Source organism: Brienomyrus brachyistius, chromosome 12 (assembly GCF_023856365.1).
Source record: "Brienomyrus brachyistius isolate T26 chromosome 12, BBRACH_0.4, whole genome shotgun sequence".
Lineage (NCBI taxonomy): Eukaryota > Metazoa > Chordata > Actinopteri > Osteoglossiformes > Mormyridae > Brienomyrus > Brienomyrus brachyistius.
In genome coordinates, this window is record NC_064544.1 from 8408079 (window position 1) to 8422943 (window position 14865).

At 42.8% G+C, this 14865-nt stretch overlaps 3 protein-coding genes across 4 annotated transcripts; 1 reads left to right on the forward strand and 2 right to left on the reverse strand.

Annotated features, from left to right (window-relative positions):
• Window positions 1-422: 422 nt before the first annotated feature.
• LOC125704782 (hyaluronan mediated motility receptor) lies at window positions 423-6305 on the reverse strand. Of its 2 annotated transcripts, XM_048970793.1 has the most exons (7): window positions 5676-6305; window positions 4725-4882; window positions 3915-4111; window positions 2518-2676; window positions 1941-2084; window positions 1366-1468; window positions 423-664 (listed from the first exon to the last, which is right to left on the reverse strand). In XM_048970793.1, exons 1-7 carry the CDS (start codon window positions 5764-5766, stop codon window positions 626-628), a joined length of 891 nt encoding a protein of 296 aa, XP_048826750.1. In that variant the 5' UTR covers window positions 5767-6305; the 3' UTR covers window positions 423-625. The 2 variants fall into 2 exon arrangements, with proteins under 2 accessions (XP_048826750.1, XP_048826751.1); XM_048970794.1 differs by lacking the exon at window positions 2518-2676.
• Window positions 6306-6440: 135 nt separating this feature from the next.
• saraf (store-operated calcium entry-associated regulatory factor) lies at window positions 6441-10341 on the reverse strand. Its single transcript, XM_048970792.1, has 6 exons — window positions 10111-10341; window positions 9577-9755; window positions 8848-9307; window positions 8198-8375; window positions 7906-8015; window positions 6441-7601 (listed from the first exon to the last, which is right to left on the reverse strand). Exons 1-6 carry the CDS (start codon window positions 10181-10183, stop codon window positions 7576-7578), a joined length of 1026 nt encoding a protein of 341 aa, XP_048826749.1. The 5' UTR covers window positions 10184-10341; the 3' UTR covers window positions 6441-7575.
• Window positions 10342-10522: 181 nt separating this feature from the next.
• On the forward strand, window positions 10523-14114 carry LOC125704783 (leptin receptor overlapping transcript-like 1). The gene is made up of 4 exons (XM_048970795.1): window positions 10523-10677; window positions 11726-11801; window positions 12104-12290; window positions 12454-14114. The coding sequence occupies exons 1-4, from the start codon at window positions 10662-10664 to the stop codon at window positions 12568-12570; spliced, it is 396 nt and encodes a 131-aa protein (XP_048826752.1). The 5' UTR covers window positions 10523-10661; the 3' UTR covers window positions 12571-14114.
• The last annotated feature ends 751 nt before the right edge of the window (window positions 14115-14865 follow it).

A 14865-nucleotide genomic window follows, 5' to 3' on the forward strand; every position in this document is an offset into this window, starting at 1 on the left:
CCTTCATGCAGTCAATGCTCTCTCTTTCTCTACCCGCGAACCCGCTTAACCGCAAGACCCATGATTGCAGGTGAGTCAACAGACAGAATTGAGCACAGTTGGAAACACCGTTCACAAAGCCACAATATTTACACGTACATAAAATAAATATTTGGTGCTTTGCCCGTCCGCTTCTAAGGTTAAACAAATAAGCCTTATCGGCATCAACTTATTACAGTCTTATTAGGTCCTCGATCGATGCCTTAGCCCCCAAAAATACATGACAAGTGTGTTTCCCAAACACCACATGCAAATCAGTTTGCTGTCGAAAATCGATTTTCAGAGCGAGTTCAAAAACTGCCAAGTTAACAAAACGGCGGGTAGTTTTGCGGCGATAAAAGCGCACAAGAGAAACTGTTCATCATGGAGAAAGACGTGGACTCGTTTTATTATGCTTTGTGGTAAGTTTACCCGTCTTTACACAAGGACATATCAAGCAAGGACACATTTCATACGAGACAACAATTATCTGTGACATGAGTTCTGTTTTAATTCCCAGAGCAGCCAACCCCAGGCATAAGCTTAGAATTAAGAACGACACCCCTTTTAGGGGTTATAAAAGCCCAGATTCCAGTCTCGTGGGTTCTCAGGGGGGTTGTTGGGACCCATCAACTGTCCACACATCCTGCGGATATAAAATTAACAAACAACAGGAATGTCAGACCATAGCCAATGAACATAAGCCATCTAGGCAGCTTACAATGTGATAAAAAAAAAAGTAAAACAGTTTCTTTCCAGGCACAAGAAAGTTGAATGTTAAATCATTTTTATCCAGTCAATGATTGAATGCAGGCTTTGGCTGGTCACTCCGATGAAAGAGAATGCATTGTAATATAACTTCTTTTAAAGGTGACTCTTCATCCCTTCAGCACTAGAGTTGATTTTTTTGTTCTTTTGTGTTTAAGAATTATTTATAGCTTTATAAGGGTCCCCGTTTCACGGACCTCCTTGTAATTGTGTCAGAAAGCATTCTTGAGCAGCAAAACCTTAAGATGCAATATACCAAAACAATTAGCTGCTGACTCTTGTAATTTTACAGGCATGCTGTCGGTTAAGTCACGGAGCAGAGGGAAACTATTCCTTTTTCCGGCTGTTGGAGACGCACACTGTGTTGCTCAGCGCTGGGAGAAGGTTAATTTATCAGCTGCTGGACCTTCTCAGGGGCCAGTGTCCCAAAAGTGTAGCTGTTAACAATGTTAGCAACTTATGTCGTTGGATCCAAGCAACTGAACGCTTCTAACTATGTAACGGGAGCATTTGGGGAATCGAACCCCAGGTTCTACTGCGTGTATGTTGAGTTGAGTTCAGACAGGCATCCCGACTCACCGAGTGAGATGTGAGTTTGCCATAGAGGTCCTCGTACAGATGTCTCCAATTATCCACCTCGGCTTGAAGGTCAGTCATCACATCAGCGTCCCAGGTGTTCAATCTGCAGGGTGTGTGTGTGTGGGGGGGGGGGGGGGGGAGGGTGTAGAGAGTGTTGTTATTGGAGCTTCCTAAGGGAAAAATTCCTCAGGAGGGTGGTGTTTGGCTCTGGGGTGTAGGACTCCCTGTTCATGATCCGAAGGTTGCTGATACAAACCCTGTGGTTGGCAGAGTGACGTCACAGTTGGGCCCTTGAGCAAGGCCTCTAACCTCAGCTCTTCCAGGGATTCAGGCTAGCCCTGCTCTCTGATACTCACTCACATATTATTCCGAGCAAAATCATCCGCTAAATAAACAGCACGTAAACGAAAACAAAAATCACTAACAACTATCGTATGTTTTGAGTCATTTTTTTTTTTTTTATGATTGAGATAGAAACGATGTTGAAGAGTCACGTAGGGAACCTGCGATGATAGAACGGTGTTGGTGTGCAACGGTGCGCTGAGTCTGACAAAAGAACAGCGCAGTACGGAGACCTGCTGCTGATTGCACGTGGCTCGCTGCCATCCTCCTCCAAGCCTTTGGTCTTTGTGGCCTTTCTCAGCACCCGTAGCTCCGCCTCCATCTGGCCCATCTGCTGCAGCAAAGCCTCCCTCTCCTCCGACATGCAATCCTTAAACCTTTGAAAGGCACCGTTGGGATTCTGTTAACTAAAAGGCTTCCAGAGGACGGAGTCTATAAGTTAGCAGTTATGGAGCAGACAGTACAGTCTCAGATAAATAAAAGTGAGAAATATTTGATGCTAGATACCACAGTAATTGCAAAGGAAAGGGCAGCTGGCTATTAAATTTAACTTCTGACTGGGCAGAGTAGTACTGTACATGAAACGCGGTTTCTTTTTGTGGTGTTTTTTCGGTCCAAAGCTGATACTAGGCGAGAGTTTGAGCGTGTGGTGGAAGGGTTTCTGCTAGTCTCAGGTGTCACCGTTCCTGAGTTCCTGGGGATTGAAACCACATGATTTCTTGTGCATACTTTCAATGGTATTGAGCCGCTTGAGCAGGAGATTATTGCGGACAGGTCGGTGGGTGATTCGGGGGAGGGGGAGGTGCAAACCTTTTTACACAACACATCCAGTTGCGTTGCTGCTCACACAGCCACTCAAACTGCTCGGCGGTCTCCTGCAGCTTCCGCAGGCTGCCCTCGTTCTCCCAGTGCAGTTCCTGTACTGCCCCCTGGTGGTAGCACCTCAGCTCCTCCAATTCTTGGCTTTTGCTATAATCCAGTAACATAACCATCTTCTCATAAATGCAGAAGCTGTAAGCTGGCTGCCGCGTCCAGCACCCCTGACCCCACCTATCTCCTCCCTGATGATCCACGCCTGTTGCTTGTTACCCCTTATTATTCTTTCTATTTAAGTACCTGTTTCTATTATCAACCCCGATCTGGTCTTTAATGTCGAACCTGTTTCCTGTGCACTTCCCTGTCCCCAGTCCTCTCATTTTGGATCCCTCGTGATCCTGTTTGCTTCCAAACTGTGTTCATTTGCTTCAATAATCCTCTTTTGTGTTGTCACGCCTGCCCTCGAGTCTTGCGTCGCTCAAGTCGTGGCACTGGCCTACAGCTTTTGTTTTGTAAAATACCAAGTTTTGTAAAAATGCCGAGTCATCGCTTTCTTTGTGAGATGTGATTACTAATTACTTCCTGCATTAGCTGAGGTCAGGCAACAAATTTCATATTTTATTTCCCTGGATAAAATTACCCACTATCCCATTCTCCTTAGATTCCTGTAATTGTTATTCACTGAAATGTGAGAGTATTTGGTAAATAAATTATATGACTTATTCCCTCAATCGTTGAGTGAAACTGATGAATCCCTGCTATATGTTCTGCTTTGATGACATCATTTGACGCAGCGTTCAATCGCACCTCGTCTCCCCTTTCCCTTCCTTCCCTCTCACCATCAGCTATGGATCACACCTCCCCCACCCTCGCTGGTGCTGCCTGACACAGCACTTTCCTATAAATGTGCGAAAGTTAACTTTTCTGCTCACAAGCAGCTTGCGCTGCAGGGAAGCCAGGTGATTTCAAAACCTTTGTAAGTTTGAAGAGAACGCTTTTGGAAAGGGGGAAGAGTGCGGTCACATTGCTTGGGGGGGTGGGTGGCGGGAGGTCATTCATGCTGCCTAGATATGAAATATTAGAATCAGGTAGCGCCTAAGGACTCATAATCTAAATGCTGCAGGATCAAGTCTCAGGAAGAGCCCAGCTGTTGCACTCAGATAAGCAGAAATTTCGAGATTCTTAATCATGGTATAAAGTGACTGTGTGGTAAGTTGCAGTGAGTGTGCATAGTTTTGAATGTTTATTGGCATGTCAGAGATCAAGGCTGACAATAAACCCTGAATTTATTTCATGCAATATGCAGTTATATAAATGGGTCATTTTGGGAAAATGCACTAAGGAACGCAGCCAGTAATAATAATAATGCTTAAATATTAAATCAAATGTACCTGCGCAGCTCGGCCTGCAGCTCCTCCACCTGCGCAGTCCGCTGCAGGCTCTCCCTCTGTATCTCCTCCACCAGGCTCTCCAGCTGCGCGTCAGAGCTCTGCAGCTGCTCCAGCTCTGCGCAGACCTGCTCCAGCTGCTGGCCCAGCAGCCCTGTGTCCCTGGGGCTCTCCTCTGGCCTGCTGGTCAGCAGGTGCTTCTGAGAGCACATGTATGGGTTTGAATCCCAGGGTGTGTACAGTATGTAAACTGTAATCTTACCCACTATTATAAGTTACTTTGGATCGAAGTATCGGGGGGGAAAAAAAAAACCTCAAATGTTCAAAGTTCACTTAGAATTAAGGAAAAACCAGCATTAAGAAGTGTTAAGTATTTTGTCTCATGACTCATTATTTCACATTTATTTCCTGCAACCACATGCATGTTACATGAACAACATTATACATTAAACCATCTTTGTGCTCCTTTAGTAAGTAGTATATTTAGAATAATTTTCATTAAAATGTTCTCAAAATATTCCATTTACCATTTTACGGAGGAAAGCTGCATTTATATTTTTAACAAAGCAGAGAAACATCCAAGATAGTGAAAGGCGTTCCAGTGCAGCTGTATGTAAATGGGTGGCAGGTCCGTACATGAAGATGGTCAAGAAAATGAAACGCTGCGGTGGGGGGGGGGGGGGGGGGGGGGAGTCTTCTAGCGAAAGACCAGATTCCAGAAGGCAGGGGAACAGAAATTGTAAGGAAATGCTCCCCATGAGGAAGAGAGACCTAAGCCCAAGGTGACTGTGGATGACAGGGAGGTCGGTCTACCTCCTGTTGGCGGGTCTGGGCCAGGAGCCCCTCGTGCTTCACACACAGCTGCACGTTGGCCTGCTCCTGCTGGCAGAGACGCAGGGACACTGCCGCCAGCTCCGTCCTCAACGCTCGGTCCCTCTCCACGGCCAGCAGGACCTCCCTCTCCAGCAGGGCTGCCCCCAAGCAGGACCACAGCAGGGAATAGCGGTTAAGGAACCAGGGTGGCGACTCTGTCCGTCAAAGTTGAATAAACGCTTGAATGCCGGCCAGGATGTGTTCTTGCTCGTCAGCACGGGGTTTTAAAGTCAGTCTGAGCAGCGCTGAATCTCTGTATGTCCGCATAGTCAGCAATCCCTTATAAATGAACCAGAAGCCAGTCAAAGAAGCCATAGGGAAGGACAGTGAAAACAACGATAGTTAAATAACAGGGGGGTCACACAGTCAATGAGAGCAGTTCAGCTAAATAGCATAGTTTTGGAAACTGAGTGGGAAAAGAATTCAGGTACTTGTCTTTCAAAAAAGAAATGATCACAAACGGAGAACAATTTCAGGCACCATGGCCCTTAAATGCGAAGAGCCAATAAGAGCACGGCAATAAACTCTATGTAACACACTGTTTTTAACGTGTCTGTAACCAATGCTGAAAGACAATGGATCCTCACATACCGCAATCACTACGGTATTCATCAAAGTCAAGTACAATAAGATATTATTCTCATCATGCAATATTTAAATCCTATTTGTAAAATGCTACTTCACCCAAGAGCTCAAAACAATGAACTTTTCAGGAAAGGGCTTTTGTCCTGTAATCGGGACATTAGCTAAGCCTTCTAGCAAACACAGATTTCACACTTTTTAACTCTGACATTGTGCTGGAAATGCTACATTTCTCGGCCGCTGGGGGTTTTGTCAGACTTCATTTTCACCCTCCTGAAGAATGACTGACCCCCCCGAAAAGGGACTCACCCTTTTCCCGTACAAGCTGGTTACATTTGGCTGTGAGAAACTGGATCTGGGCATAATCTTCATCTCTCTGTATCGTCAGGAACCTCCTCATCGCCACAGCAGCGTGTGTCTGTCTACAGCTTCCTTGTCACGAAGGAATGCTGTCAAATTACTGCCTCCTGAGAAATAATATTACAGGCCACACCTACTGAGTACAGCCTCACCCTCTGGCTTCCCTGAAGATATAAAACCCAAATTCTTCTGCATTACAATTTTATACAATCTCATTAAAAAGTCATTAGAATGCATAGCTATGCATGTACATATAAACCAAGATAGAAATATTCTATGTAGCATTTTTAATAATTATACCTGCAATAAGCACATTTTATATCATTTTAATGTGTACAATTATCATCATATATAAAACTTGTCATTTATCACTCTACTCAGAATGACATAGATGTAAAAGTAAATGTATGAATGCATAGGGATCTGGTTGGTAGAGCTTCATCCAAGTCCAACTTTAGTCTTTTTAAAAATAAAACATGCAATGATGCAAATAATATTAAATGGTTGAAAAATATCATCTGATTGTTGTATATACACACACACACACACACACACACACACACACACACACACACACACACACACACACACACACACCACAGGTAGTACGAGGTGCACAGAGGCAGCACGTATATCACGGCTGGGTAGCTTGTGGTTCTAACCATTCCCTCTAACAATCTCACAGCTCACAACTTGTTGGGTGTAGCTAAACTGTAAGTTTATTGAAACTTATCTTTCAGCACAAAAGGTGTGACAGTATTGCTTGAACCGTACAGACTAAAAATCTACTCGAATGACAATAACGTTCAAGTGGTGTCACTAATCTGCCCCTTGTGTGCACATGATGGTCCCCAGCCTGACACCCTGTGCTTCCTTGATGGGTTCCAGGCCTAAAAGACCAACCTACACATCTGTGTAATTTACTAAAGGATCCATCCATCCATCTTCCAACCATTTACAAAGTACCGTGTCATAGACAGTCTGGAAGCTTTTTCATGAAACAGTATCAGGTTAGCATTTGCTGGGCCAAATATATACATAACAAATAACATTCAAACATGACTAGGCCTTAAAGCAGGGGTAGGGAACCTGATCCATGGAGAGCCGGTGCGGGTTTTTGGGATGGCCTCTCAATCAGCCAATAACAGTGGATTCCAAGGACTGGAGTTGAGAATCGCTGCTTTATTATTGGCTGACTGAGAGGTCATCCCAAAAACCTGCACCGGCTCTCCATGGATCAGGTTCCCTACCCCTGTCTTAAAGTCATCTTTTACACAAAGAGAGTTCAGGAAAAGATAAATACAAATTTAATTTATTTTAAAGAAATTATTTCATTTCAAAGAAAAAATAAAACCAGCTGTAGAGATGAATGCAACCAAACATCCACTCCAGTTAATTATAAAATATACAACTGTACAAACATTCCAAAAACATTCTGAATTATTGAATTTAAATGGGCAGCACATATGGATGAAAAAGATTTCATAGTTTGTTATCCCACGCAGCTCACAACAAAATGCATAATCAGCTTAACAGTATGAAGTTCAAGATCACAGACACAGACTTTCAACACAAAAGGAAACCTGTTTAACTACAGCAATTACTGCAGACTCGGCTATCCTCAAACAGGCATTACAAAGACACACAAACTAAAGATAAGCTAATCGGTCTACCTTACACAACTACTGTCCAGTGCTTTTTTTCTGAAAACACAAACCTATGCCACATTAATTTCCCAGGTGATATCGAACAGATCGCTATCTGTACTACAATGGACAAATGGGGAAGATCAAAGTGAAGCAGGCCTGGTTGCCATGGGGATCCCCTCGCTGGATCACCATCCATCCATCTATCTTCTTTTGGTGTTTCCAAAGCCTAAGAGAGAAGCTTCGCCAATCAGTGTTATGGAATTCTTCCAACAAAACAAAGTCCATGTAACCATACAATTATTCAGAAATAATCATTATTATATGTTACATAAAACAAGAACATGCACATTTTACATACAAGAACCTATGTAGAGAAAGTCACTGAAACGGGGTTCAGCCTTAATTTAAGGGGTGAAGATACATGCATCTCTTATGGTCACAGAAGCAATCTGATTAGCTAAAGCACAGACATCTGATAAGTCCGGTAGCATCAGATGCACCGCAGCCCAGAATAAGTCCAGTTTGAGTACCTGACGCTGTGCGGGTTCCAGTACTCCCTGGCTGCACTTTGGGAGAGTTCCAGGAGTTTCCCGAGTTCCCCGAGTTCCACGAGTTCCCAGTATGCATGCCTGGCTGGTGCCTGCAACACAAAAATATATATATATAAAATACTCCATTGCTTATACTGCAGAGCTCTGCTACAGAACACAACTCATCTTGCATAAAATGAGCAAGTCAAAGCACCTGCATATTAACCTTGTTAGAATTCATCAATATCCACACGGATGGAATGTTAGACTAAGACATCGAAGACATATTTACCGGTTCTGATTCCCGAAAAGGTAGCCCAGAATTCCTCCGGCTCCCAGTCCAGACCAAAACCCGGTACCAGAATTGGAGCCGTGTCCGGTACTTCCAGGTCTGGTGAATTCCTCCCTAAAGCCGTACTGATTCCCAGATCCCGGAGAGCCAGCAGGACCGCCACACTGTGAAGAGGAACCTAGAGAGGCACACACTTTAAATTAAGCGACTTGATCATTTAGACTCTGTTGCATGCAAGCAAAAAACGACTTCCGGAATGTTCTGGCACTGACTTCGTCTGCTTTGAAACTAACACATTATGCAAATGCTGACTTTAAATTTGAAGTCCCATATGATCAGACCAATTCTTAGCGCTGACCTTGGGGAATACAGGTGTTTCTCCATACTAAGAACACAAAGATCGTACTTGTGGCTTTGGCAAGACCGGTCTTGCTAACTTGCCTCCCAAGAACGAACGTGGGATGCAAAGAATCATGGGATTGGTGTTGTTTCAGCGAGGATGCAATCGATGCATCCTTGACATTTGGGACGGGGCAAGAACGACATCCGAGGACTTTTAACCGGCCCTCTGTACTTTCTGTTCTGAGTATTGGAACTGGTCTTCGGCAAAGGAAGATGAGGTAATACGGGTATGTCACATGACCATGTACCTGAGTAGTCAGGTTTAAATCCGGCAGGGGGGGGGCCCATGTGGGAGGCTCCTCTCGGGTATCCAGCATCATCAGGGAAGCGGTCCTGGTTGTGCGTGGGACCACACAGGAACATCTTGTACACGCCGTAAGCCAGGAGGAGAAATAGGCCCACCACGACCAGACCACCCACGTCGCCCCCGGAGGAGCTCTGAGGAAAGCTGCCTCCTCCCTGCTGCTGCCGTTGGCCGTCGTAGGCGTCCCTGAAGAAGTTGGAGGCGAAGCCGCCAAAGCTACCAAAGGCCCCAGAGCCCCGGGAGCCGTGGCCCCCCTGCCGGCCATGCCCCGTCAGCTCCAGGGTGTACTCCAACCCGCAGGAGCCCTTCAGGATGTAGGGATCATCGGGGTGGTTGAACCCCTCACAGCTCACCTCTATCTTTCCAAAGCGGTATGCATTGTCCATGTCAGTCCTGCACTCCCACTGGAAGGAAATGCACAAAAAGTAAATAGATTAAAAAAAAATAACAGCAATGCACAACTTATCCATAACATCTTATACTTGCCCAGTCAATATCTTCTACATCTAGCATCTAATTAACCCTGCTCAAGTATGCACTTAATACTGTATATACACGCTTAACTGCATAAGTAAGCGTCCTCGTTCTGACCACAAACCAAGAGTGTAAACTTAAGCAGCACTTTGGAAATAGGGTTGAACCAGGCAGCCTAGCAGCTAAGGGCCACACGCACCTGAACGTCGACGCCATCCCAGCCTTTGTTCTGGCATTGAACCACCTCCGGAATGAAGGCGCCGCAGCCGGCCGAGCCGCCAACGCACTGCAGCTGAAGGACGGGGCTTGTGCGGCGGGCAGTGGTGTAGCGGCCACTGTACAGAGTGAGCGCCTGCACGTCCCGGAGGAGAACGCTGCCTGGAATAAGGAGAGGCGGGAGGTAAGGTGATGCAAGGACGCGCATCATTTCGGTACTACAATCCAGACCCGAGTGCGCTATTACGACGAACAACAATGACAGCAGTCATAACAGCAACAGTAATAATATTAATGGCTGAACATCACACCTATGTTTTAAATGTTTTGGTATACAAGTGAAACTGATGGATAAGTCATTACCGTATCTTAAAAAAAGCCGCAATCGGGATATTTTCGCTTACAAATAATGCCAAACTTGTAAAGATCACACCGAAGGGGCCTAAACAACAGTACGACTCCTGTGTAGATCTGTCTTGTCGATCTGACATGTAAAATAAAATGAAAACGCACGAACCTCCGTCATTCCAGCTGTCTATTTGCCGAAAGAAGAGAAACTGCAGGAACACTGCAAATACAAGAGCCGCCATGACTATCTTCGATACAATAACAGCTACCAAACGTACTGATCAGTGTGCTACCTAACAACCAGTAACGTGGAAAAAATGTTTTGATCATGCAATAAAGTCCACTTGTGTTGCTTCTGCTTTCACCATATTCCACGTCACTCTTCCGGTTGCCCTCCCCACGAACAAGGCGTTCCGTCTCTTTAACGTATACTTCCTGCACACAATGTATCGCTATCTTCACGAACGATTTGTTTATTTTTTTGCTTCTTTCCATCCAAGGTTTGAGCCATGCACGTGCGAACCTTTACTTTGCAAAAAGAGCAAAGATAAAGTTGCAAAACCGCAAAGTTGTAACAAAACCGCAAAGCTGTAACAAAGTATCCAAAGTACTCTCGCGTGCGCCTGCGCACTAAACAGGCCGTAAATCGAAAGCACACTGTTGTCTTTATGAAGAATCTGTGGGCGCGTCGAGGGTTAATACGACTGACGCTCTGCAGAAATGGCCGGGATTAAAGGTAAGAGTTATGCGTACTGACTTACTGATAAGTCTAAGAAACAAATGTTTTTAAGGCCACAGTGGTGTTGTTTTCTTGTGAGGATGATGTTTATAACAGATTTGATATTAGGTAGCTCTGTCGTATCTGCTGGTCAAAAACGGGACAGGGGCAGGCACCGGCGTTGGTTTGTTTTGTTTATTTGTATTTTATTATGTGCGCAATGCAGTGAGCTGAAACAACTGAAGACTTACCTATTATTCGCAATTACGAAGCCATGCCATATAGATGTAAATGTACTCCAGTGCCGGCCGTGAAAGCTGGTTAACTGAACACAAAGGGTACAAATCAACCATGGTGCCGTGATCCCAGCAGCACGAGAAACGGCATTAATAGGTTATTAATTTGATCGCGAACTGTAACCTGGGTAGCTGACAGTAATGTAATCGAGCGTATAGAATGCCATTAATGATATGTTTATATTGTATGTATTAATTTACAGGAACACTTGTCTGAATCTTGGAGGGTTGTCGCTTTGGTCTTTACTAGTTGTCTGTGTATTTCTACTGCTACGTCTCTCAGTCATGCATGATGAATCAAGTCATCCGTCACATGTGATTGCTCACTTAGTACGAGTTAGGCTCCCTGCTTTAGCACAATGCGAGTGAACATCTGGGAAACAGTGTAAACTGTGTCATTCCCTGGAGGTGTGAGCTCACTATAGCTTCACTATACTGTCGTTCTTTGCTATTACACGTTCCACTGACTTTTCAGTTTTTGTTGAGGATATTATGTAGCATATTTCTGTTTGTACCGTATACGGTCATTAGCTCCGCCAGTCAAGTACCAGTATAAATGATTGAAGCGCTTAAACTTCAGCTACCTTTATAAATCTATATATCAGAATTTTATGTATGTATTTCAATGAATTATTTAAAAATGACTAATTTCAATACGTTTATATTAAATCATATTAACGCCTCTTTAAAATGTTATTTGTGATGATTTTTTGCACTGAACTGGACTCTCCACTCTCCACATATGCTTCCCATTCCCTGTTTCCTGGTAGCTCTCATCAGCCTGTCCTTTGGAGGAGCCGTTGGACTGATGTTTCTCATGTTGGGATGTGCCCTTCCAGAGTATAAGTAAGTGTTAAATATTTTAACTTTGTATTTGGTAGCTTTATTATGATGATGATGATCTCTAGAAGTTCTGCTTTAGTTTTATCTCATGGCCTACATAGAGACTATGCATTTGTCCCACCATAAGAACATAGTATAGATGTTGCTTTGCAATTGGAAATCTAACAATGAATAAGTCACGCATAATATTTTAGAAAAATTATCCAGGAATTACTTGTTCTTTGTTCGTGTATGTTGCTGATGAATGATGGGTAGCGTAGTCTTTTCCTAACTTGACTGCGTCTCTCTTTCTCTCTCTCCCGCAGTAAGTACTGGCCCTTGTTTGTCCTCTTTTTCTACATCCTGTCTCCTATCCCATACTGCATCTCACGGAGGGTCGTGGACGAGATGGATGCAGCCAGCAGCGCTTGCAAAGAGCTGGCCATTTTCCTCACCACAGGAATAGTGGTTTCTGCCTTCGGCCTGCCAATTATTTTTGCAAGAGCTACAGTGGTAAATCAGTATTCTTTTATTCTCCGAAATTCTTTAAAATCATGTGTGTTCCCATGGGGTAATCGTGTTGAATAATGGTCATCTCAGTATTGACCAAAATAATTGTGATTGTGATTTTTGCCATGGGGGAGCACATTTGAACGTTTTCTGTGCCTCGTTTCAGATTGAGTGGGGGGCATGTGCGCTGGTGTTAACAGGAAACACCATCATCTACGTAACGATTCTGGGCTTCTTCCTGGTCTTTGGCTCCAATGACGAGTTCAGCTGGCAGCAGTGGTAAAAGTTACATGTGGCGCAAAAACCTCGCAAGTTTGGAATATGTACTTTTTGTAAAGATTATTATTTTTGTTATTAAAGTAACCAGCCATCCGTAATGCACAGAAAATCAGTGCAATAACCTGCATCTGCTTAAATGTTACTCAGAATCCCCAAAAAAGATTCTTATTTTTGCCAGCTGTGTTTTTTTTTTTTTTGGGGATATTTAAAGTTCTGTGTTTTACACGTGATGAACATAAAGAGAAATTCAGGTTCACAAGTCGCAAATGTTTGTCTGGCTACTGCCTCAGGATGGCAGAACACTTGATATCTATTAACTTATTACTAAGTTGAAGAGCTTTATATTCGAAGGCAGGTAATGACAGTAACCCAGATATGTGGTATTTTGCGTAAACGGCCCTCCCTTTTCTGTGAGGAAGGTGCTCTAATGCTTCAATTAAAGCAGCAGAAAGGTTAAATATAGATTTTATTTATAGTGCTGTTTCTTTTTCCATATGTTTATTGTCCTGGGGATCTGCAGTATTATGCAATAGATGTGGAAGGTCTAATGATAATGTTTTATCCATGCATGTTATTCTGTAAACTGCAGATTTGTTGAAGATGGAGATATTGGTCAATTAATATTTAAAAATATTCAGTGTGATTTATGATGTGTGTACTTGGAAAGAAAATGAAGTGTAGAGGTCACTTTTGTATGCAGTTAATACTGATCAAATGCATTCCGGTGTTCAGTGAAAGTCTTGTTTAATCGTTTTTTTTTTTTTTTAGTTACACCCACATTAAATCCATTTTTCAGAAAAGCAGTGACGCCAGGTGGTGTATAACACAAAATTGCACAGCACTTGAGCTTAATTGTCTTTTTTTTATTCTTATTTCTGGCAAGTTTGGGTATGTACCACTGGTTCAAGACTGCTAAGCCTGTTGAAATCCAAGACTGGAAACGTTTTTGAGTCATGCCCTCTTCTGGCTTGTGCCATGTTTCCTGAAGCAGAATTTCTTGCCTAGCTAGATAACTTGTTAGATTTAAGGTAGTCTGGGCTAAACGGACTTTACTTTTGTTCAAGAACAACTAGCCCAGGCTACCTTAAATCCGAAAAGTTATCTGGCTAAGAAAGGAATCCTGCTTTGTAAAACAGGCCCCTGAACATTAATAGATAATACTTGATTTGCATCTTGTAAAATTCTTTCAATGTTTTCAAGTTCTGGTGGTTGTTCTGTGAGTTCTGACATTAGGACGTGTTAGAAAGTTATCCTTTGAAATGCTTAGAATGTATTTAAAAGCACTGACATGAATCTTGCAACCATTTTTATTTAACTTTTCTGTGTTGTTGTATTTGTCTGTCCATAGATTATTTGTATTAAATCCTACCAGATGATAGTTTGCCTCATGTTAGTTTTATTTTGTTTCATTTTGTTTTGTCATTCCTGAAGACCATTATGCTTTTACTATAAGTATGTCTCATAAATATTTTGCTTAAGATTCAAAAAGACTTTGGACTTGTATTGTAACAAATAAAAATCAAACGAATTTTACCACTGTAAACAAAATTGATTTGTTTTGTATTTCAACTATAATAAATTAGCTATACTTCATCATAAATGAAACAGACATGTTATGTTACAGAATAAGGACTTTAACGTTTACACTGCTTAATAACAAATAAATATGGATACAGATTATAAATGTGACTAGAGATTATAGACAGATATACAAAATGTAAATACCCAGAACAACAGTTTTTCCTTGTAATTTTGCCTCTTTTTACATATACTGATAATTTTGTAATGCATAATAATTCTCATTTTTATTTTGAATTTTAAATATACTATAAAACTATAGTCTTGAAAATCGTAATAGGAATGGTGTTATTCTGAAATCTGCAGATATGTCTGTAGTATAATTTAGTGAATATATGCAGAGTTTATTGTGTTTAGAGTGTGTGTATATTGAGTATCCAGGATGCCTCCTGCTTTGTGCTCTTAGGGAAAACTCCAGGCCAAACACCTTGGCCTTGTATTGGACAGAGTATTTTTATATATGCACCTTTCATACATGGTCACGGAGAGACAGATGTCCGTCCCAGGATGCATGGGCCACGGGAAGGGAAGCCAGGGCACAGACAGCTAGGCATTAGAACCAATCAGGTCACCAGTTTTTAAGTTGTGTGTTTTTCTACAGTGGGAATGAAACTGCAGCACCCTCGGTAAATATGCATGATCAGTGGCACTTCAGGTCTGGAAACTGCAAATCCAGACCGGGATTTTCTTTCTACCTATCAGGACAGTACTCTGTGACTAT